Here is a 22,390-nt window from a genome sequence, read left to right as displayed (position 1 = left end):
GAGAAGATTTTGACAGATATGTTGCCAAGAGTTTCATTGTCAGTTACTCATAAGAGCAAGTGAAAGTAGCTTTCGGAAATCCCGGAGCACATCCAAAAGTAGCAAATGAGTAGGAACTATTTTTAGTTTTACTTAGCCACTATATAGTAGGGAGTTGGTGATATCCTATCTTAGCATTGATTCCAACAAGTTTCCCTTGAATATCATTTGACAGTACGTAACTTTTAGTCACTCTAGGTAATTTCGCAAATCAAGTCTATTTATTTTTATTATCGTGAGTTACGTACATGAATATTAATTTGGAATAAAAAGAGTTGGTTAGCAAAGAGAATATATTATATAAAGGGGAGGTTGGGGTGGATGGGGAAAGAGTGAAATTGGAAATTGCATTTGAATAATGATGTCCATATTCCGGCAATACACCTTGGACGACTCATTCTCGCAAGTGTTGGTGTCCCCGAAATTCCTGAAGGAGTACCAAATAGCCCTGACCTTCGCAAGCGACTACGACGACGACGGCGTCCCCACCAACGGGGTTTTCCGGCCAACCTGGGACCTAACCAAGGTGACCCCGGAATCAATCACGCGATTCAAGGATAAGAACCCCGACGTGGACATCAAAGTCTTCATCAGCATCGGCAACCGCGGCACCCAGCACCCCTTCAAACCCCTCAACAACCAAACCTGGATCCAGAACGCCACCATGTCCCTCACCAGCCTCATCAACAACCTCCACGTCGTCCACGGCATCGACGTCCTCTACGACCACATCGATGCCTCCCCCGCTGACTTTACCGAGTGCGTTGGCCAGCTCATTAGGAACCTCAAGGAAAACGGCGTCGTCTCCCAGGCTTCCATTTCTCCCTCGTCTTATCCCAACCAAGAATACTATCCGTTACTCTACAGCTCTGTGCCCTTCTTCGTTGACTGGGTCGATTACCAGTTCCAAAGCGAGGATCAACCCGTCTTGGAACCCACCACCTTGGTGAAGCGCTACAATGAATTAACCAAGGTTTATCCCAAAACAAAACTCTTTGCTGGCTACAGTGCTGAGAATGAGGACTGGGCCACAGTTTCCCCGTTCGTGTTCTTTTTGGGTGCCATGGACCTTCTCAAGAAGAGAAGTGCTCCTGGTGTTTCCATTCATTACCATAATTACTATGCATCAGAAGCTCCCAATAAGGACTGAATATGCCTCGCCATCCACCCATGCCTCTCTGCTACTATCATATTACCTTATTATTTACAGTCATGCTACCTTAATTACTCGTGTAAGACCCATCTAGGGTTATCAAATCAGTTCCATATATATATATATATATATATATATACCTATATCTCATAAAATATAATGAATAAGTTCTTAGTTGTTATCTCACGTACTTTATGTTGATAAAATATATATGCTTGCTAATTTGCCTATATGGATCGGATCAGCTTTTCTCAAACTTAGGCCCGCATATGTTCTTAATAAACATACCAATCCACATCTACCGCCATCCATAAACACATGATGACACAACTTTGTAGCCATGCAGCAAAAATAAAGAGAAAGAATAGAGACAAGTTGAGGTTAAAGTTTGAAAGACAGAGAGGAAGAGAATAAGAAATATAGAGATGACGATGAAGATGGCGGAAGGGAGGGGCTTCATTAATTGTCTCTGCATCCACTATATTGTGACAATAATTAATTAAATGTTTAGTTTAAAGAACACAATAATTAATAATAGCGACTCCATCATACTATGTTTGGATTGATAAAATGGAATAAAATAAAATAATATCAGATTCTGTTGTTTGGATGCATTTTAAATAATATAAAGCACTTTTTATTTCATTCTATCCAATAATTTTCTCTTTTTGTCTTTCTAATTTAAGATATAAAACGAATTAATCTTTTTTTATCCTACGTTGGATTGGAGCCCAAATCCAGCAAGCAGTGGGAGGCAAGAAATGGGTCATAGAGCCCAAATGAAGAATGTACTAAACAAGAGACAATGCGGCTATGCCTGAAGAATATGAGGGTTTTAAGAGCAGGAAGCCTGCAAATGTAGAAATGAAGGTCTCTGAAGCTATATATTACCGGAGGTGGCAAAATCTTGAGAGAATGGAAATAGCCATTGCACATTAGAAACACCATCTCCTACCAGTACGCAAACTCGTTTATATAATTATAGCATGTTTGGGGTGACTGTGAGATGAACCAAAATCAATTATCAAATTATGGTGAATGTAAAATAACATATAGTTGCTTTGGAAAAATCATGGTGACACCATAATTTTTGAGAGAGCCACCATAATTTTAAAGGATATCCAAACATGCTATTAGTAAATCTCTAGGCGTCCTATACATGTCCCTCTCTTCGATAGATCAATGAAATGGTATAATTTTGCCAGAAAATGCCGAATGACATAAACGTCTTTTGCGTATAACTATTTACTATTTCTTTCACCACTTCAATTGCAACTATTATGAAATATGTAATTGCTTTTTTGACGTTCATGTTGATTTGGGTTAATAAAAACTTTCAAAGGTTTAAAAATTAGAAAATTATTGAAAAATTGATCAAATTTAAATGATTTTATAGAATGTAAAATTAGAATTTGAAGAATTTTTTTTTTAATGTTTTGGTTTGTAAGTTTTAAGAAATTAATCATTCTTTAGAGTTTAGACCATTAATCTAATTCAATATTCATAATTATTTCATTGGATGCTCACTTCTTTAACCGATAAAATAGAAAGAGGTATTAATAATAATAAAAAAACACTAGTAACATAGAAAGAGTCAAAGAGTACTTCTAAGTCCCAACTGGGAACCACTGCTTTCTCCATGCATAGGCCCACTTTGGAGGAGAAAATGGAGTTGCGTCCCAAACAAAAATTACCCATTACCCAGAATAACACGTGTTTTCTTTTTTGTCCCATGATCTGAATCAACATGAGAAAACAAATGGTTTATGGCTGTGTTTATTCGCGAGTGAAGTAAAATGTGGTTCCTAAATCAACTATTAAAAGAGTAAAGTAAAATTATGATTCCAGCACACGTCTGTTTACACACATTCAAGACAGGAGGCTTAAGCTACATGCCTACATCGGGTTACATGTATGTATACATCATTACACACACAAACGTTATTAATTTAAATGTAATAGCCATCAAGCGCACTAACATATTAAAATTGGTCAACTTCAAAACCTAATTGGCAGTCACCAAAAGGTCCTGTGATTGCTTCTCATAGCTGAAACCATTTGCCTTGGAGTCATCAGCACACCACACAAAGATACCATGAAGTTTTTGCTGAGTCTTGAGCATACTACACGCAGTGAAGAATCCATTATCAGGGATCAACCCTCGACTCCCATCACTATTGAAACTCACCAAAACCTTCCCACCATTATAATTCGAGCTTTGTTTGTTAAAGTAATCAATAAACTGAGATACGGTGGTGCTTCTGTCATATGCATAAAACTGAAAATTAACGTAATCTATGATGTGCCCATAACTCTTCCACAAGGCCAAATAATGACTCTGAACTTCATCATTATCAAAAGGAGCAATTGAAGCAAAAGTGATGACCCCACTGCTTTTCAGAGTTTGTATCAATTTTCCAATGCTCTGAGCAAAAGTTTCAGGATCTGCCTTGAAATGCTCATAGTCAATGTCGATTCCGTCCAAGTTGTACTCTTTGATTATGTTGGTGAGTGAAGAAACCGCGTTGGAAACCCATGAATCAACTGAAGTTGGATCAAAGTAAGCAAAAGCACTTGAAACAGTGTCTCCTCCGAGACTAAGGGCTACCTTAACGTTTGGATTTTTGGCCTTAATGGAAGAAACTTGGGAAGGGGTGAGGTTTTGGTTGTCCCAAAAGATGTTAAATTTTCCGTTGGTGGGAGAAGGTGAACCTGATGATGTGTCGTAGTCAATAGCGAAGGACAAAATAAAGTGAAAATTTACATTTGGGTTTATGGGTACATCTGAGAATTTGACACCATTGAACAATGCTCCAATGTATTCTCGGAACAAGCTTGAGTCAGAGGTGGCTGCTCTAACTTGGGTTGATGCAAGGAGAAAAAAGGAAACTTTTAGGATTAAAACGACAAAGCAAAGATTGGGAAGTGCCATTTTGATTTTTGAAAAAAACTTAGAAAAGCTAGATTCAGCAACTGCTATGATATGAGAGTAATTAAACGAGGGACTAACGATAGAGATATGAGAAGTAGGAATGGTGGAGCAGGCAAATATTTGGTTGTCATTTCTCTGTGGTGGTGCTTTATTTATTCTACTTACAATCATTGACCATAAGATTTTTTAGTCAATAGACCTTTCATTTTCCTTAGGAAACCAAATCATGTTAATATGGTTTGTGTTGAATAGTACTAGTATTATTTTGTTGCCTTCCCAATGCCATGTATCTCACCACAACCACAAGTTGCCTACCAAAGTTGATTTTTCTTCCTGCTTTTCGTGTCTACTTAGAGCTTGGAATTTTCGAGAATAAATACCGCCAATCAACCAAATTTGTTAGGGATGTTTGAAAAATGAACTCTATCCAAAATTCCAAATTAGCTCAAACTATTTTCATAAAAATCAATTTAATTACACGCATTATTTCTTCAAATCCGATATATAGGGTCACACTCCTTGTGAAATTTAGTTGGTAGGAGTTTTGGGTTCTGTCTGGGAGGGAGTGGACGACAATCTTTGTAGTTTGTAGCTAAGCTAATTTGTCTTCGAAGGTAAAGCATCCCGAATCTTAATTAACCTGCTCTCAATCGTTTTAATGAGAATTCTTTTATGGGAGATGAAGCCACTTGTGATATTACAATCTTTTGTTTTGTTTTGTTTGGCTATGTTTGTCAATAGATATCAATTATCAAGGATACTTACCTAAGTACATAGGATGCTAAAAAGAACTTTATAGCAGTTTACAACAGATACATCTGAGGGTATTAAATTAGGATTTCAAAATATTTTAAAAAACTTAAAAAAAAAGTACTCCCGTGTTTAATTAAGATTTTTAAATAATAAAAATAATTGTTGTAATATTTAATTAAGACTTTTAAATTTTTTTTAAGAAATCTAATAAAATTCGTTGATATTCAATTAAAATAAATTCTAATGAATTTCATGAGACTTTTTAATATAAAATACACATCAAATCATCTTATCAAAACCCTTGAGATTTTATGAGATTTTCTTCTTTTTTTAATCTTTTTTTGTCAATTGATTTATTTTTTTCTCATCGTACATAATCTTTTGTCTCTTTATTGAAAGTAATATACATTTAATTTTTTTACTCTTTTAATCCATAAACAGCATATCCTAAAACATCTGATATGAGAGATCATGACAATTATTTGAATTTGGGATGTCTTGATTACATATTTATTTTAATAAATGTGAAAAGTTAACTCATGTATAAGTGGATAAATATATAAATAGTTTTTTGTACATGAGTTGATACATCTTAAAACAATAGTTGGATATTTTTTTATTTGGCGGGATCATTATCATTATTATGGGAATGACTATAAATATTCATGTTATTGGCAGTGCTATATTCTTTTTATACCATTAACATAATTGATGATGAAAGAGAAATTGATTTGTTATGTAACAAACTTAGGATTCTTTGTATATGATGATTTTTATTTGAAGTGTTAGGTAAAAAAAATCATGAATCTTTATCAATAATTTTGAATGTTTTTAAAAATTTCACATAGTCTTATAAAATTTTAAAAATTTATAATGTTCTTTCAAATCTTATAAATTTATTGAAATTCAAATTACAAAATACTGATCATAAAAATCTTTTAAAAAAATCTTTAAAATTATTACATTCTTATAAAAAATAATTAAAATTCATAAAAAAATTATAACAAAATAATCTTTTAAAATCTTAATGGTTACTCACCTAAGTATCAACTATGATAAACCAGAAGAGTGACCAAAACGGATGTAAAACCCGAATTATTTTATTTCTACTATCTGACAATTGCGTTGAGACCATTTTATAACCTAAAGGCCCAAAGCCTAATTATCTTTCCAGGTTCACAGTCTCTGCACAAATAGCTGTGATAAAGGTCCAAAATATAAAAAAAAGGATAATTTTTTTTACGAAGGCGGAATGCATGGGCTCACGGACTTTTCAACCCAAAGCCGAATTGTGTGAAATTTGTCAGTGATGGATTTTTTGGGGGGTTAGGTGCGTCATAATTTTTGAATAATACTACTAAATAAATTTGATATTATGTCAACAACAAAAAAAATGACAATAAGTGTTTTAGTCGAAAATTTTCACATTAGTATATTAATGTGTCATCAAACAATTTTTTATATTTTTTAATTAGTCTTAGAAATATATAATTTTCATTAAATTTATCCTTCTAAAATGCTTTGTCATCGGTTAATTTGACAATTAGTGCATCATTGAACGAAATTAATTATAAATTAATTTTTGAAAAATTATTATGAAAATTTTATATTTTTTAAAGAATGATTGAAGAATAAAAATATTTAAAGAATTAAAGTAATAATGCCTTAATTTTTAAAAGAGTATTGTTGATTCACTCTAATGATGTGTTTGGTAGGAGAAAAATAAGATAGGTGAGGAGAGAAATAGAAGAAAAATTGTATGAGACTCACACCTTCTGTACTTTATTTTAATTTAAATATGTCCATCTTATTTTTATCCATGCTATTTTCATCTCCTCTATCAAATGGGACCCTAAAATGAGTTTTTTTTTTTTTTTTTTTATAATCCTAAAATGAGTTTCCTTGTCACGGTTTCGGGGTTTTACTTATATAAGATAAGATTATTATTGCCCTGTCAAGGCCATGAAAAGCTAGGTATATAAAACGAAGGGAGCTAATTAACTATGAAATCAACTGTGTCTGTGTAAGAGCCAATTAATACGTCGTCATGATCCCATAAACAAGTGTAAGAGTCATGGAATAAAAAAATTGTTATCCGTTCACATACTTTAACATTTTTAATTTACAAAAACGCTTCAACACTATTATAAAATAAAATAAAATAAAAATGTTATCTTTTGAATAAGTAAGCTTTTGAAATGTGATCATTTAAGACGCTGCTTATTGTGCAAGCAACAGTTTTGTTAACCAGATCTTAATAATAAAAAATTGCTGCATGAATATTAATCTATAGTTATATTATATACAATAGGATTTAAACTATTTTAGGACCACGACCTATAAGTATTATCCAGTTTGACAGCAATATGTCAACCGTTATTACATATATTAATATAGAAATACGTATATGAAGTCTTTTTTTCAGAAAAAAATTAAAGTTATTTTATTTTATTATTATTCTGCCTCAAATCAACAGAAAATTTGATTGAAGCATTTATCATAGAAATTATACATGCACTAAATAATACTTAGTTCCCTTTTTAGATTAGGTCAGGTACGTGAATAAATTGTCAGATATATACTATCAAAATTACAAAGAATTTAAAGATGTAATTGTCAAGAGGAGTGCTCCAAGAGTCACAAAGTGTTATATCATTTAGAAGTTGAGGTTATGAGTTATTTATAAATATTTTTTCTTTTCAACTTAGCAAGGTGTCTTTTATATAAATAAAATTATGATGATTATCGAGTACTTAAGTCAACAATATTTTGGTTATGGGGACTCCAATGATACCTACAGATTTAAGGTTGAAACATTAGCGCTAAAAGGAGGGCCTATATCACTCTTGTTTAACATTAGCGTTAAAAGGAGGGCCTATGTCACTCTTATTCCTTAGTCCGACTACAAAGCTTGTCCTAATGGTTACAAAGTCTCATATTACTTGAGAGTCAAGATCATAACCATCATCAAACACTTAAGTTGTCAATACCTCAAATACAAGAACCCTAATAATGCCCGCATATTTAAGGTTAGACCAAGAAATTTTAGTAATTTGTTAAGGAGTATTTAATACATTATAAATATCTCTACTTATTTTATTTTTTTCTGTTTTTCTAATATAATATTTCTCTCAAAAAAAGAAAAAGGCTTAACATTTACCTTGTAAGGAAAAAGGTAAGTAATAAAATAAAAATAGTGTTAACAAATATTCACATGATTTGTTAAACAAAAAAAAACTTGATAATACTTAATGAAAAATAAAATATTTTATATATATCCAGAATATAAATTAATTATTATTACTTATTTTTTAAGTTATTAAACTATAAAAAAATCATTACTGTTTTCAACTTCTTACGATATTGATTAACGAAAAAAAAGTAATACTAAGTGATATTAAATATTTTGTGTTCTTATATATTTGTTTACATAATGCTGCCGGCCCTCGTTAGTATCCTTTCTGACATTAATTACCTTCATTCTTTGTGCAGTTATACTTCAATCAATACCAAACATTTCCTTATAAAACTTAATTATTATTTCATCTGTAGGCCTGAGCTGAGAAATAAAAGAAGCAAAAAACGGGGCTTCTGTTTTTCTTTTTTGTTTTTTTCTTTCAAATGTACATTCTGAGTCGTTATATAAAATGATGTTAGCACATGGGACTATGGGAGTGCAGCTATGATTTACATTAGGGACCATTACTCAATTTATATATTCGTCCCACGGAAAGCATGCTTCGAACTGCATCAACTTCCTCGAAAGCAAAACCAGACCAATATATCTTTTTCTTTCCTTTTTTTTACCTTGCTTGTAGTGTCTATGCCCCTTCAATTGCAATTACTTGTGCTTTGTGCAATATTCGGTGGCATCTCAGTTCACATGCCCCTTCAAATGTAAATACTACTAAATGCTTGTGTAATAACATAAATAATATTTATATTCCAAACCTGTCCATGACATTATTATTATTATTATTTATGGACTCAATAATATAAGATTTATTTACATTTACACAATTTTTTTTTTATAAAAAGTGATTTGAATCAATTATACTCTTAAAGTATTAATATTTGTCACCACTTTGTAATCAAGCGAATATGTAAATAAGCAAATCAAAAGTTTAATGTTCTCTTCTATTAAAAATGTAAATTTTACATTAATTTCTAAATATACCAATGACTAAAATCTTGATTTATCAATATATTTTATAAATAAAGAATATAGTTTGGTCCATGATGTCAAATTTGATGACACTGACATTAGTGCTGTTATTATTAAAAAAAATTGCTGTTAATTCTTACAATACACGCGAGTTGGTATTTTTCATAAGCAAATAATAAAATAATAAAGAGCATTAACAAGTTTGACATCATTCGAGAAATTTCATTATTCGTCTTCTTACTGATGAAATACTTAACGCTAATATGTTGTTTTCCATTTCAGGTTTGTAATTAGCATGCTTTTTTTTGGGGTATAGGTAAAACTATATATTATTATGGAATTTGATTGAAATGTATTGAAAATTACATGTTTTTGTATATAGAAAGTTAATTTTTATACTAACTATTTTAAAGATAATTTTTAATTGATTGAAAATTAAAAAACTCTTATACTGATACTATATGACAATTAGTCAATTAAAATTTATTCTTAAGAAAGAAAGAAGAGTTATATTACTGTTATATCATAATTTATTAATATTTCTACATTATTCGCACATTCTCATCTTATCATACAATCAAAATCAAATTAAAAAGAAATGTTTTTAGCCATAAGCCATGTGACTCTACAAGAATGAGAGTTGGTTAGGATCATGTCTTGGAACTAGTTTGTAAACTGTAACCCAATTTTGGAGTTATCGATCATCTCCATTTCAGATTGGTGTAATATTGATTTTGGGGTGTATATATTTTTTAATTTTATTCAATAAAAAAGTTGATTATAAAAAAAAAAGAGAGAAAGAGGAATTTTCTGTCAGAAATGTAGTAGAACCTTTGGAATTAAATTCCATTTCCATATAATTAAAATATAGAATCACAGTGCATATGCATGCAATTGAATCAAGCTCTACGTACGTAAAGATGAATGGCTTAAACGTTTAGTTTAATTTCACCCATAACAACCTTGCGTAATTTGAAGAAAAGCTGGACACTGGACAGTATGGTTCTTCTTTTTAGTTTGGGAACTTTCCGAGAGCAAAAATAACAGTCGGAGAGCAAATAACTTTTGAGTCAGAAACAATGAGAACCTCATCATGTGTACTTGTCAGAAAAGTAGTAACGTGGAGGGTACGGAGCATAGACCTAGAGTCTGTCCCAAGTAAAAATACTGAACTGAAGGATAATTCGTATCACTTTCGTACTTTTAGGTTTGGATTGGATTTGGATGGACTCAAGTTGTAACAAGTGGGGCGGTGGATACTGCATGAATATATACACTTTTAGCATATCATAACTTTTTTTTTTCACATGACCTGATATTATTTTAAACTACTGAAAACATAATATATTGCTTTTGAACATGCTTACATATATCTTTATTTCTTCACTCTGCATGTTTGTATTTCAATTTGAAAGATTTAAAAGTATTTTTAATCTTAAAGTAATAAAATTTTGAAACATTTCTCACTATCCAAACATGTACTTTAAATTTGTCATCATGTCTCCCGGACACGTCTTTTGTGTAAAACCTCATATCCAATGTGTAATGTGCTAATGGTAGTATAATTTTATGAAAGATGTTAAGTATATTTCTGCGTTCTTGCTATTTACAGCTTGTTAAACAGATATTCACACTTTCTAATGTAGAAAACGTAAAAGTGGCTCTTTTTGTCTCACTGAAATGAACAAAAGTTACGTTAAACATAAGTGTTTTACAAACACAGCACAAGACATCAACCATAAACTGAATTCAGGTGAAGCTTTTATATATTGTTATCACTTATCAGGTACCCCTACCCCGTTGGTTGTTCATTAAAATGAGTAATTTCTCATGGACGTACAAACTAGTGTTAATTTACAAATTTTCCAAACACCTAGCTAGTTATCAGGTGAATTGAATTCAACCTAGCTTGACCGGGCCTAGAGTATTTATGAAAGTAAAGATGACCCGCTCGCTTGATTTTCCTAATTTATTGAAGTCTGTGATTATAGTCTCAATTTGAAGATGATCGTTTCGAGTCGTTTTCGGGGTTAAACTTCGTTGCAGGCCAAGCAAAAGTAATATCAAGTTAGACCGTTGCAATTGGTGGCAATTGTCCCACAGATTATTTTTTTTAGCTGTATAAAAAAAGATAAATACCAAAAAATTTATAATAGTTTATGAATTTTTTTCTATCAACTGAACTACATCCTGATTGTTCAAAAATAATATATATATATATATATATATATATATATTCCATTTATTTGCTCAATAATATTTAGATGGTGATTTTGACACACATTCTGAACATAATGGATAAAACGAAAAATCTTTTCCTTTCTCTCCACTCCAAATCGCGTTTACTCAACCATAAATCAAAACTAAATTTTTATATGGGAGGCTTTGGGACATGAACCAAGGTTTTCGATCTTGACAATATTCTTTTCAGGTTAAAAACTTAGTTTTCTTGTTTTAAAATAGGTAAACATTAATAATTTATAAATAATATTTTAAATTTTTATTATATTAAGTATTAAATTTTTATTGAATATTACATTTTTTATTTTCAAGATAATGATAAAATCATATTCATGGAATACAATTTACTTTCAAGATATCTTGTGGTGAAATAATAGACACATGAGACTTAAAATCTCATGCTAAAGAGTCTAAAGATTCTATTAACGATATATAAGTTTCTTGCAAATAGAACAAATTTTGTTAATTTTGTTTTTAATATATAATTAATATAAGTTAAAGGGGTGTAATTTAATTGTTTAATTTATGTACGTGAGTTATTATAAATATATTTACTAACAACACTATTTTTAAAATATAATTTTATTGATACTGTTTTTGATTTTTATGAATAAGCAAATAATTAGTAAATACGTTAAATAACAACACTATTTTGAAAATAACTCCATCTTTTAGTCTATTTTTACTTGAAGAATGGCAAATGCCATTCTTAATTTATCTTTTCTAATTTTTTAATAGATTATTCACATATTTTTATAGTTTTTTAAAATAATTTTAAGATATTATATATACCTTTTAATTTTTTTCTAAATTTAAATACTGTGAAAAGCACAAAATTCTTACCAAATGATATGAATTTAAAACATATTCGGCCATAGGATGCTGTCAAGCATCAAATTTAGAAGCTACATAAGAAACGAAAAAGAAGAAAAAGGAACGCAAGATGGAATCATACAAACAACTGGCATGTGCCTCACTCTTTATCAAGTGGGGTAACTTCTATCAGTATACCACCATGCTAAACCCCACTCTGTTTTCTTTTCTTTCTTTTTCTGAGCCACCAAACTTCCTACTCCCTTTCATCCTAGTCCTTTCTCTAACATATTAATTAAAAAAAATCATTTTATATACAATTTTCCACCCCAATTAGGCACCAACTTTGCATACTTTCATTATGTTCTCTATTGAGAAAGACAAGAACAAGGAAGATTTGGACATTATCAGTCACTTAATTATGTTCCATTTCAAGTCCACTGAATCTCTATCGATCGAGAGAGAGACTTCAGAGATTTCATGTTTTTAACTTCTACAGGTGCTTTATAAAAAAAATAAAAATTATAGATGTGTTTGAATAGGTGTTAATTTTCGTTTAACGTGAATGAGCTAGACATATAAATACACGTTGAAAGTGTTTTGAAAAGTGAGATTGAAAGTTTAAACGAATAAAAACACACACATTATATTGCTACAATTTGTGAAATGGATTAAATGTATGAGGGCTTTAATTTTTATGTATAGTGGACATAAATAAATTTACATATCAATTAGTTAGAAATGATCTTAAGGATAATTTTTAAGATAATTTATTTGCATTATCAACTAATAATCAGAAATGGTTAATTGTGTGACTTTTAAATAATATAAAAATTAATAAATTTATCATATATAATTTATTTTTAAAAATATAGGATAATTTATAATTGAACTACGATAAATATATATTGTTGTGGACACTATTTACTCATGCATGAGAGGGCTATTAGGAGATATCCATATAAGTGCATCACATTTACTAATGTATGAAAGGACTAGTAAGGACCCTAGCTTGCTTAAATAGTGCATCATATTTTAAAGTTTTATTCCGTTAAAACCAATTTTAAAATCAAACTATCCGTGAAAAGGAAAACAAAATCGTTTTGTTAATTGTTATAGACAACTCCACAAGCCAAATTAAAAAAAGAACAAAGATCCCCCATGTAATTTTCTTGTAAGCAACAAACTAAATTTTGCAGTGGGTCCTTGGGGCATGCTTTCCTCCTCAGTTATAGGAACCCTTGATCGCCCCCCCTTTTTTGTAGAATGAAGAATGATCCAATTCCTTGAATCATCATCATCATAATAATACCACGCAATAAGCGCAGGAAACACCTACTTCTTCTAAAACAGTGATTAAGGGACCCACTTCTTCTTAAAGTATTTCTATTACCCAATCTAAGCGCACTTAAAAAATAGAGTTGAAATAAGAGAAAGATAGAGAGGGCATTGTTGGCTTGGTTTGGTTCTTCGGTTGTGAATTTAAAACAAACAATTTCAAAACAAAACAAAAAAAATTCCTAATGATTTTTCTATTGACGTAGCCTGTCCTCTTTATAACGGTCGGATGATATGATACGAGAAACGTCCCACACAGACGCCGTCATCCTCACCCTTTTCCTGGCCACGTAATTTCAAACGCTCCGTAACGGTCCTAAATTCAATTTCCATATTCCTTTTTCTATATATAATTTACTTTTGTCTAATTACACCACCTTTTTTTCTTTCAGCTCCCAAGAGAGCACTCCCTCTGCTGATAGCTGATATATACATTAAGCTTTAAAAATTAAAAATAGTAAGAAAAGAAATATCTTAAAGCATTTGGTTTGTGTGTACTGCAGTGAGTACAGTCTTTGACTTGACGAATTCTCACGTGAAGTTCCGTTTGAAACAGAACACACCAGAAGAGAAGGCCAAGGCCGGCACACTGTAAGTTTCGATTTCAATTCCGCACCCGATTCTTCCTTCCTTCTTGATCCGCACATTTCATTGTTCTTCACACAGTTCCACTCTTCCATCACGCGGATCGCACCGCAATAAACGACACCCAGATTGATCGCGATTCGCCCAACTGATTTACAAAGTGGAACCGCAATGCAGGCAGCTCAGAGAAGATTGGGAGGAGGAATGGTGCCGTTGTCGCCGTCACAGACTCCGCGCTCCAGCGATAAGCCCGTGCGAGATCTGCGATCTGCGGATTCCAATTCCAACAGTCACAGCAAGTATGATAAGGACAAAGGTGTCAATGTGCAGGTCCTCGTGAGGTGCAGGTGAGTTTGACTCGCTCTAACTCGTCGCTGACTCGGTCATTGAGGTTTGTTTTAATGTTTCACTGCTCCGAAACTGAAAATGAAAAAAAAAAATAAAAAATTGGTGTCGTATTTGCAGGCCGTTGAGTGAAGATGAAACGAGGCTGCACACGCCGGTTGTGATTTCGTGTAACGAAGGTAGAAGAGAGGTTTTAGCTGTTCAGAATATCGCCAACAAACAGATCGATAGAACCTTCGCATTTGACAAGGTTTTCTGCGTCTTGCTTTTTTTCTTTAAAAAAAAAAAGAAATTGTTTGGAGTTTTGAATGCTTTAATTGTTGCCGTATGGTAAAATTGAATTATTCTGATGAATTGAAGACTCGAGTTAGTAGGAGAGAGAAAATTCATTAAATGTGCGATCAGATTTCCAGAGATAACAACGTTCGAGAATTAAAGTTTGAATATAGTTCTTTAATCATTATGACATTATTATGTACTACCTACTCTCTTATCAATCCTAATCATGATATTGATAAGGAAGGCCTCACACGTTTTTTTCCTTGTTATTGGAATAAAATTGTCCTTGTTTTGGCGTAGGTGTTTGGTCCTAACTCTCAACAGAAAGAACTGTATGATCAGGCAGTGTCTCCAATTGTGTATGAAGTGCTTGAGGGCTATAACTGCACTATTTTTGCGTATGGACAGACCGGGACAGGGAAGACATACACAATGGAAGGAGGAGCAAGAAAGAAGGTTATTCATGTTACCTAACTAAAGTCTTCATGTCTCATTGCTTTGTATTGAAATTTTGAAATCTATTTCTTACTTTGCTACTTGATTCTGCAGAATGGCGAATTTCCGAGTGATGCTGGTGTCATCCCAAGAGCTGTGAAACAGGTTTTTGATATATTGGAAGCTCAGAATGCTGAGTATAACATGAAAGTAACATTTCTAGAGCTTTACAATGAGGAAATAACAGATCTTTTGGCCCCTGAGGAAACTTCGAAATTTATAGATGATAAGTCTAGGAAACCTATTGCTCTAATGGAGGACGGGAAGGGGGGTGTTTTTGTCAGGGGCTTGGAAGAAGAGATTGTTTGCACTGCAAATGAAATTTACAAGATATTAGAAAAAGGTTCTGCAAAGAGGCGTACAGCTGAGACTCTTCTTAACAAACAAAGCAGCCGTTCTCACTCCATATTTTCTATCACAATTCATATTAAGGAATGCACTCCAGAGGGTGAGGAAATGATTAAATGTGGGAAGCTAAATCTTGTGGACCTCGCAGGGTCTGAGAATATTTCACGTTCTGGTGCAAGAGAGGTACAGATGATTAGATTTAAGTTGGCACATGCATTTAAATGGTAAAGTTGGAATAATGTGAAAACCTGCTGGTTATGGAAATACTTCAGTCATGGCCGATAAGTTATTGTAGTCAGGCTGTAAGAATATTGATAATGTCATAAATTTGTGTTAATCCCTTCACATTTCACTGCTGGCATTATCTCTGCCTAGTTCTGTGGCATTTGTCTGGGAAAAAAAAAACATAGCTTTATAGCTTCACTAAGAAGAAGAAAATACTTGCAGGGTAGAGCAAGGGAGGCTGGGGAGATAAACAAAAGCTTGCTTACACTTGGACGAGTGATTAATGCGCTAGTTGAGCACTCAGGTCATGTTCCATATAGGTAAGAGTAACTGCAACTTTTCTAGTCAATTCTCAATTTCATTTTTCTTAATTATTTCCTGGAGTGATTTTATTATTAAGATATATCTTATTATTATATCAGGGATAGCAAATTAACCAGATTGTTGAGGGATTCTTTGGGTGGTAAAACCAAAACGTGCATTATTGCCACAATATCCCCTTCCATTCACTGTCTGGAAGAAACTCTTAGTACCTTGGATTATGCACACCGTGCCAAAAATATCAAGAACAAACCAGAGGTGACTTTTTTAGTTGCCCTTTTCATTTTGATCAACCTTTTGCTCCTTTTATCAGGCAGCAGAGCATATCTAACAGTTTAAAGTTGGTTATTTTTTCAGATTAATCAGAAAATGATGAAATCTGCAATGATTAAGGATTTGTATTCTGAAATTGACAGACTAAAGCAAGGTTGGCGACTGTTCCATATTAATGTAGTTTTGTCCCTTTGTTTTCTCCCATGATGCCCTGATACTCCAAAATGGCCAACGTATGTCCTGATATGTATCCGGGAAGTATCAGATTTTTCTTTTTTAAAAAAATAACAGATACGGTTAGGACACGGCTCAGGCTGTATTTGAGATACGGCTCCAATACGGCTTGAGCCATTTTCTGAATTCTTTAAAGTTTTTTTTTTATTTTAATATTTTTAAATTGAAAATTTAAAATTAAAAAATGCTAAAAAGAGGGTAGGGAGTAGGGGAAAACGCTACTTCCCTCAGAAATCTGCAAATTTGCATACATATATAACTTTTCTAATAATTTTTTATTAACATATGGAAGACGTATTGTATCCTTAATTTTAAAAAATTTCCCATATTGCCGTATCCGTGTCGTGTTGTATCCATGTCGTATCCGGTATCTAGGCTTCATACTTTTCTCCTTTGTGCTCTTTTTTCTCTAAATAGAGAGAAAATAGTATGTTGGTTACTTCTTCCTCTCTTTCTCACCCTCTTTGATGGTTCAATGCTGAAATGTAGTACTTTTCTACTCATGTTACACAGAGGTGTATGCAGCAAGAGAGAAGAACGGAATCTATGTACCACGTGATCGCTACCTTCACGAAGAAGCAGAGAAGAAGGTTTCCTCATAAGTGTTTAAATATAAATTTTAGAATACTGTTTTAATTTTGGAAACTTTCCTAATCTTAGATTTTCACTATTTTCTCTAGGCCATGACTGAAAAGATAGAACGCATGGAACTAGAAGCAGAGTCTAAGGATAAGGTGTATTTTGTTATTAATTATACTCGTGTATTTATTATGATTATTGATTGCTTAGCTATTGAAACAATGACTGGCCATATGTGTGTAGCAACTAGTGGAGCTTCAAGAACTCTACAACTCCCAGCAACTTTTGACTGATGAATTGAGTGTTAAACTTGAAAAAACTGAGGTAAAAGTGGCCACGCTCTTTCATTCTGGACTTTTGATCCGTTCAAGAATTAAACTGTTTATATCCTAACATAAACTTACACCTGACATCTGTTTTTTCAGAAAAGTCTAGAAGAAACTGAGCAGTCATTGTTTGATCTTGAGGAAAGGCACAAACAAGCAAATGCAACAATCAAGGAAAAGGAATTTTTGATATCAAATCTCCTAAAATCTGGTTAGTTGTCTGTAATTGTTCCGTTTGTGTATTCCCTATTAAATACTTTTCCTGGGTTGCTTCAAATGCTACTTGTCTCATTCCTTTGGTGATAGTATAATAAGGGTTCTGGGTTGGTTGAATATTGTTACATGTGCAAAACATTATACTTCCGATCTTTTATTTTCAACAATGTTTTCATACCTTTTCCAGAGAAAGCACTTGTGGAGCGTGCAATTGAACTGCGAGCAGAGCTCGAGAATGCTGCATCAGATGTGTCAAACCTCTTTTCTAAAATTGGTAAGTTTGATTCTCTTGTGGTATTCTAAAACTGGAGAAGCACATCCCTCTAACATCAGGGTTGAAATTGCCGTTTCCAACCTTTTAGAGCGGAAGGATAAAATTGAAGAAGGAAACAGAATACTTATCCAGAAATTCCAGTCTCAGTTAGCTCAACAACTTGAAGTGTTGCACAAGACAGTTTCAGCTTCAGTAATGCATCAAGAGCAGCAACTGAAGGACATGGAGGACGATATGCAGTCTTTTGTATCAACGAAAGCAGAGGTGGGTTAATAAAGGATGCAATTGTATTTATTTGTTAAACTCCAATTTTCAGATTTATGGAATATTCATTTTGGTATGATTCTGAAGGCTACTGAAGATCTTAGACAACGGGTAGGAAAGTTGAAAAACATGTATGGTTCTGGTATCAAAGCTCTGGATGATTTAGCTGAGGAGCTTAAAGTAAATAACCAGTTAACTTATGATGACTTGAAATCTGAAGTAGCCAAGCATTCATCTGCCTTGGAGGATGTAAGTGGTCTATTACCCTGAAGTCAATTCTACTCGGTTGATTCTACTTAAGATTTCTGGCCCCATTTAACTTAATTTATGTGCTTCAGCTTTTTAAAGGAATCGCCTTAGAAGCTGATTCATTACTAAATGATCTTCAAAGTAGTCTCCACAAGCAAGAAGCCAATTTAACAGCTTATGCTCATCAACAAAGAGAGGTCCGTTATTTTAGTTTATTGACTCAACTTCTGTGTTAGAGATCCTGAAATTTCTGCTTTTTTTCATTCAGGCGCATGCCAGAGCAGTGGAGACTACACGGGCAGTATCTAAAATAACAGTGAACTTTTTTGAGACAATCGACAGGCATGCATCGAGTCTGACCGAAATTGTGGAAGAAGCACAATTGGTCAATGATCAGAAATTGTGTGAACTTGAGAAGAAGTTTGAGGTGATTGCAGTGCCTTTTCTGAGAATTACATAAATCATGATCAGAAATTTTTAGCACACATTTTTTTTTTCTAACCTTTGATGCTCTCATTCTTTACTGGGTGTAGGAGTGTACTGCCTATGAAGAAAAACAACTACTGGAGAAAGTGGCAGAAATGCTAGCAAGTTCAAATGCTAGAAAGAAACAATTGGTAACCTTTGCTTTTAACGTGCTAAGTTTACCTATGATGTTGTCCATGAGTACTTGAATATAACATTCCTTTTGATATTTATCAGGTTCAAATAGCAGTCAATGATCTTCGAGAAAGTGCAAATTGTAGAACCAGTAAACTGCGGCAAGAAGCATTAACCATGCAGGAATCTACTTCTTCTGTCAAGGCAGAATGGAGAGTTCACATGAAAAAAACAGAATCCAACTATCATGAGGATACTTCCGCTGTAGAATCTGGGAAGAAAGACCTTGTAGAGGCTCTTCAAATCTGGTATGTATGAGCTAGGACAATGCATGTTTTGTCTCCAATATATTATTCACTTCTACTTACCGAATCCTGTACTGAACAAACAACTGCAGCCTCAACAAGGCAAAAGTAGGTTCACAACAATGGAGAAAAGCTCAAGAATCTTTGCTTAGTTTGGAGAAGAGAAATGCTGCTTCTGTGGATACTATTGTTAGGTAGGTTTTGTATTCCTTAATTTAATAAGATGAAAACAGTAGTAAAACATTTTGTCAACCCTTTTTAACATTGCTATATATGGCCAGGGGAGGAATGGAAGCTAATCAAGCTCTACGTGCCCGATTCTCAAGTGCTGTATCAACTACACTTGAAGATGCAGGAATAGCAAACAAGGATATTAACTCATCCATTGATCGTCAGTATTTTGTGAACCTCTTGCATCTATGCATGATTATTGTTGCCTAGGTAGGTAATACCATGAATGTCAGCTGACAAGTTAAAAAACACTTGCAGATTCGTTGCAACTTGATCATGAAGCTTGTGGGAATCTGAACTCTATGATCATTCCGTGCTGTGGTGATTTGAGAGAACTGAAGGGTGGTCATTTCCACAGTATTGTGGAGATAACTGAAAATTCAGGGAAATGTCTTCTCAACGAATACATGGTAAGAAACAGACTTGAGGACTTAAGGCACCAACTCTTTAGAAAATATATAGTATGTTCAGCCTCGACAATATTTCACTGGTTACTGGGTTCTAATTTTTTATGTTGTTTAAATTACCGTGAGATACAACAGGTCGACGAACCATCTTGTTCAACACCAAGAAAGAGACTCTTCAATTTACCTTGTGTTTCATCCATAGAAGAACTAAGAACCCCATCATTTGAGGAATTGTTGAAGTCATTCTGGGATGCAAGATCTCCGAAACAAGCAAATGGAGATGTTAAACACATCGGGGCATATGAAGCCGCTCAATCAGTGAGAGATTCCAGAGTCCCTCTCACTGCTATTAATTAACTAGAGACAGTCAAAATTCTGTAAATAGCGTATTTTTTCAGATGTAATTCCAAAAAATGATATATTCATTTATTTTTATTTTTTTTGGAAATAGAGGGAAAAAAGGGCTAATCTTTATGGGAAGGAGGAATATGTAAAAGGTTACCCTTTTCTACAGTAACCTATATTATTGATGTCATCTGAGATTGGTACGTACTACATATTATATGATTTTGGGAGTGTTTTTTTATTAATAAAATTAGGGTATTCTAAACTAATTTTTGACGTTGCCATTTCGCAAGGGATTGATTGATATCTCTCGCATTGAAGATGACGAAGAAAAAAAATTGTCGATGGAATTTTGTAATGTGATAATGAGATAGTTTCTCGCACATGGACAAGCAGTACACAGTACGCATAATGTTTGAAAGTAAAGGAACAAGCCAAACGAAGAAAGATGAGAACCACCAGAAACATTTCATCTGTTCGTGCCAAATCAGATGAAGGAATTTGCTTTGGTGGTTGGCCTAAAAACGGGTGTTGGATAATGCTTTTTTTTGTCAAGAATAAGAGACAAAAGCCAAAGCTAGAGTTTGTACAGCCTGGTAACATGTCAAGAAATAATTCTCTTGGCTCTTAGGTTCCAGGGCCCTCTGAGTGAAAAAGCTGCAGTTTCTGATTAGAAAAACATTTTTCTATAACACTACATCATGTTACATTTGGAAAACCTTTTCATTCATGTAATTTAGTTTTTTTTTTCTTTCGTTTTTTTCTCGTGTTGCCTTTTTTTTTTTTCATTTTAATTCTCGTATGTATTTGTTTTATTTTTTATTTTTAAAGAATTTAAGATAATACTTTAAATAATAAAGATGATTTTTTTTTATTTAAAGATCTTTAAGTATAAAAAATAAAATAAACACATATTGTAAGACTAAAATAAAATTACTGGAAAAAAAATTAAATTAAAGGAATAAAATATATATTTAAACCAACTTTTTACCACCACGATGATCATCGTTTTTTTTTTACACAATACCTCCCTTTCTTTTCTTTCCTTCCTTTTCTTAAAGGACTGCAAACACTGAATGTGAAAATATCATTATTTAACTATTTATTTTATTATAATTTGCAATTGGACTCGATAGCTTTTGAGATTGGACGTCATACACATAAACTGACGGTACTTACTCAGAAGAGGGTAAATTCTACTCAAAAGATAGCTTTTGCGATGCTCACATTTTTAAAGTGCTTTTGTAGCTTTACTTTAAATAAACCATCAATTTATTTTCTGAATTATCATTCTCTAACCTAAGCTAATGAAATTATGTAATTAATTCCTAAAATATTGAATATTTATCAATTTAGTATCTGAGTTTATATACATAGTTATAATACCAGTTTTGTAAAAGACTACTTTATCCATTATTTTATATATTTGTCTAAATACAGATAATAAACTAATTTAAATATTTTAAGTTTAAAAACTGTAACCAAAAATCATAAACATCAAAAAAGTAAAAAAAAATTACAAACAAATCAATTAAAAAAAATATTTTCAGAATTTATTAAAAAATTTAAACATTTTAAATTTTAAAAATTAACAAAACAAGTACACATGCAAAAAAAAAAAAAAAAAACTCAAATGAAATCACATCATTAAGAAGTCAGTTTCAACTAAAATAATTTTCTAACAGGTACTTCTTTTGGTCATTATTATAAAGTTTAAATTAAAAGTATAAGTTAATTCTTTTTATAAGGTCCAATCTATCTAAAATATCTTATGTATTAATTATTTTTTTCACAAAAATACTTTTAATTAAAGTCAGTTCATGAATGTTTGTAACTTTTATCCACAAGAGTAGTTTTAGAAAAAAAATATTAATTTAAGATAAATTTAATACTTTTAACCAAATTAATTAAATTTTTAATTCTGAAATTAGTTAATTTGAACTTATAATAAAAATTGGAGGAATAAAAAAATGTTAAAAGGGGACTTATTGACTTCGCAAGTCCAACATATATAAAAAAAGATTACTGAGAAGTTGGTATGAGAGGAGCTAACTT

General features: G+C 32.4%; 2 protein-coding genes and 1 pseudogene across 3 annotated transcripts; 2 read left to right on the top strand and 1 right to left on the bottom strand.

Annotated features, from left to right (window-relative positions):
* Window positions 1-355: 355 nt before the first annotated feature.
* On the top strand, window positions 356-1,378 carry LOC114375080 (ruBisCO-associated protein-like). The gene has a single exon (XM_028332829.1). The coding sequence runs from the start codon at window positions 398-400 to the stop codon at window positions 1,187-1,189; it is 792 nt and encodes a 263-aa protein (XP_028188630.1). The 5' UTR covers window positions 356-397; the 3' UTR covers window positions 1,190-1,378.
* Window positions 1,379-2,752: 1,374 nt separating this feature from the next.
* On the bottom strand, window positions 2,753-6,953 carry LOC114373391 (annotated as a pseudogene). Its single transcript, XR_003658397.1, has 2 exons — window positions 6,892-6,953; window positions 2,753-4,281 (listed from the first exon to the last, which is right to left on the bottom strand). The product of XR_003658397.1 is annotated as a chitinase 2-like (transcript).
* A 6,881-nt stretch (window positions 6,954-13,834) lies between these two features.
* LOC114376096 (kinesin-like protein KIN-5D) lies at window positions 13,835-20,604 on the top strand. The gene is made up of 23 exons (XM_028334017.1): window positions 13,835-14,025; window positions 14,101-14,366; window positions 14,485-14,614; window positions 14,944-15,099; window positions 15,193-15,669; window positions 15,934-16,031; window positions 16,134-16,290; window positions 16,390-16,459; window positions 17,053-17,129; window positions 17,220-17,273; window positions 17,362-17,442; window positions 17,544-17,655; window positions 17,848-17,934; window positions 18,023-18,198; window positions 18,286-18,447; window positions 18,537-18,644; window positions 18,716-18,874; window positions 18,981-19,064; window positions 19,150-19,355; window positions 19,445-19,546; window positions 19,634-19,743; window positions 19,842-19,993; window positions 20,126-20,604. Exons 2-23 carry the CDS (start codon window positions 14,191-14,193, stop codon window positions 20,345-20,347), a joined length of 3,156 nt encoding a protein of 1,051 aa, XP_028189818.1. The 5' UTR covers window positions 13,835-14,025; window positions 14,101-14,190; the 3' UTR covers window positions 20,348-20,604.
* The last annotated feature ends 1,786 nt before the right edge of the window (window positions 20,605-22,390 follow it).

This window comes from Glycine soja, chromosome 11, assembly GCF_004193775.1.
Source record: "Glycine soja cultivar W05 chromosome 11, ASM419377v2, whole genome shotgun sequence".
Lineage (NCBI taxonomy): Eukaryota > Viridiplantae > Streptophyta > Magnoliopsida > Fabales > Fabaceae > Glycine > Glycine soja.
Note: the sequence above shows the minus strand (reverse complement) of the source record. Positions and strands in the feature narration are given on the sequence as shown.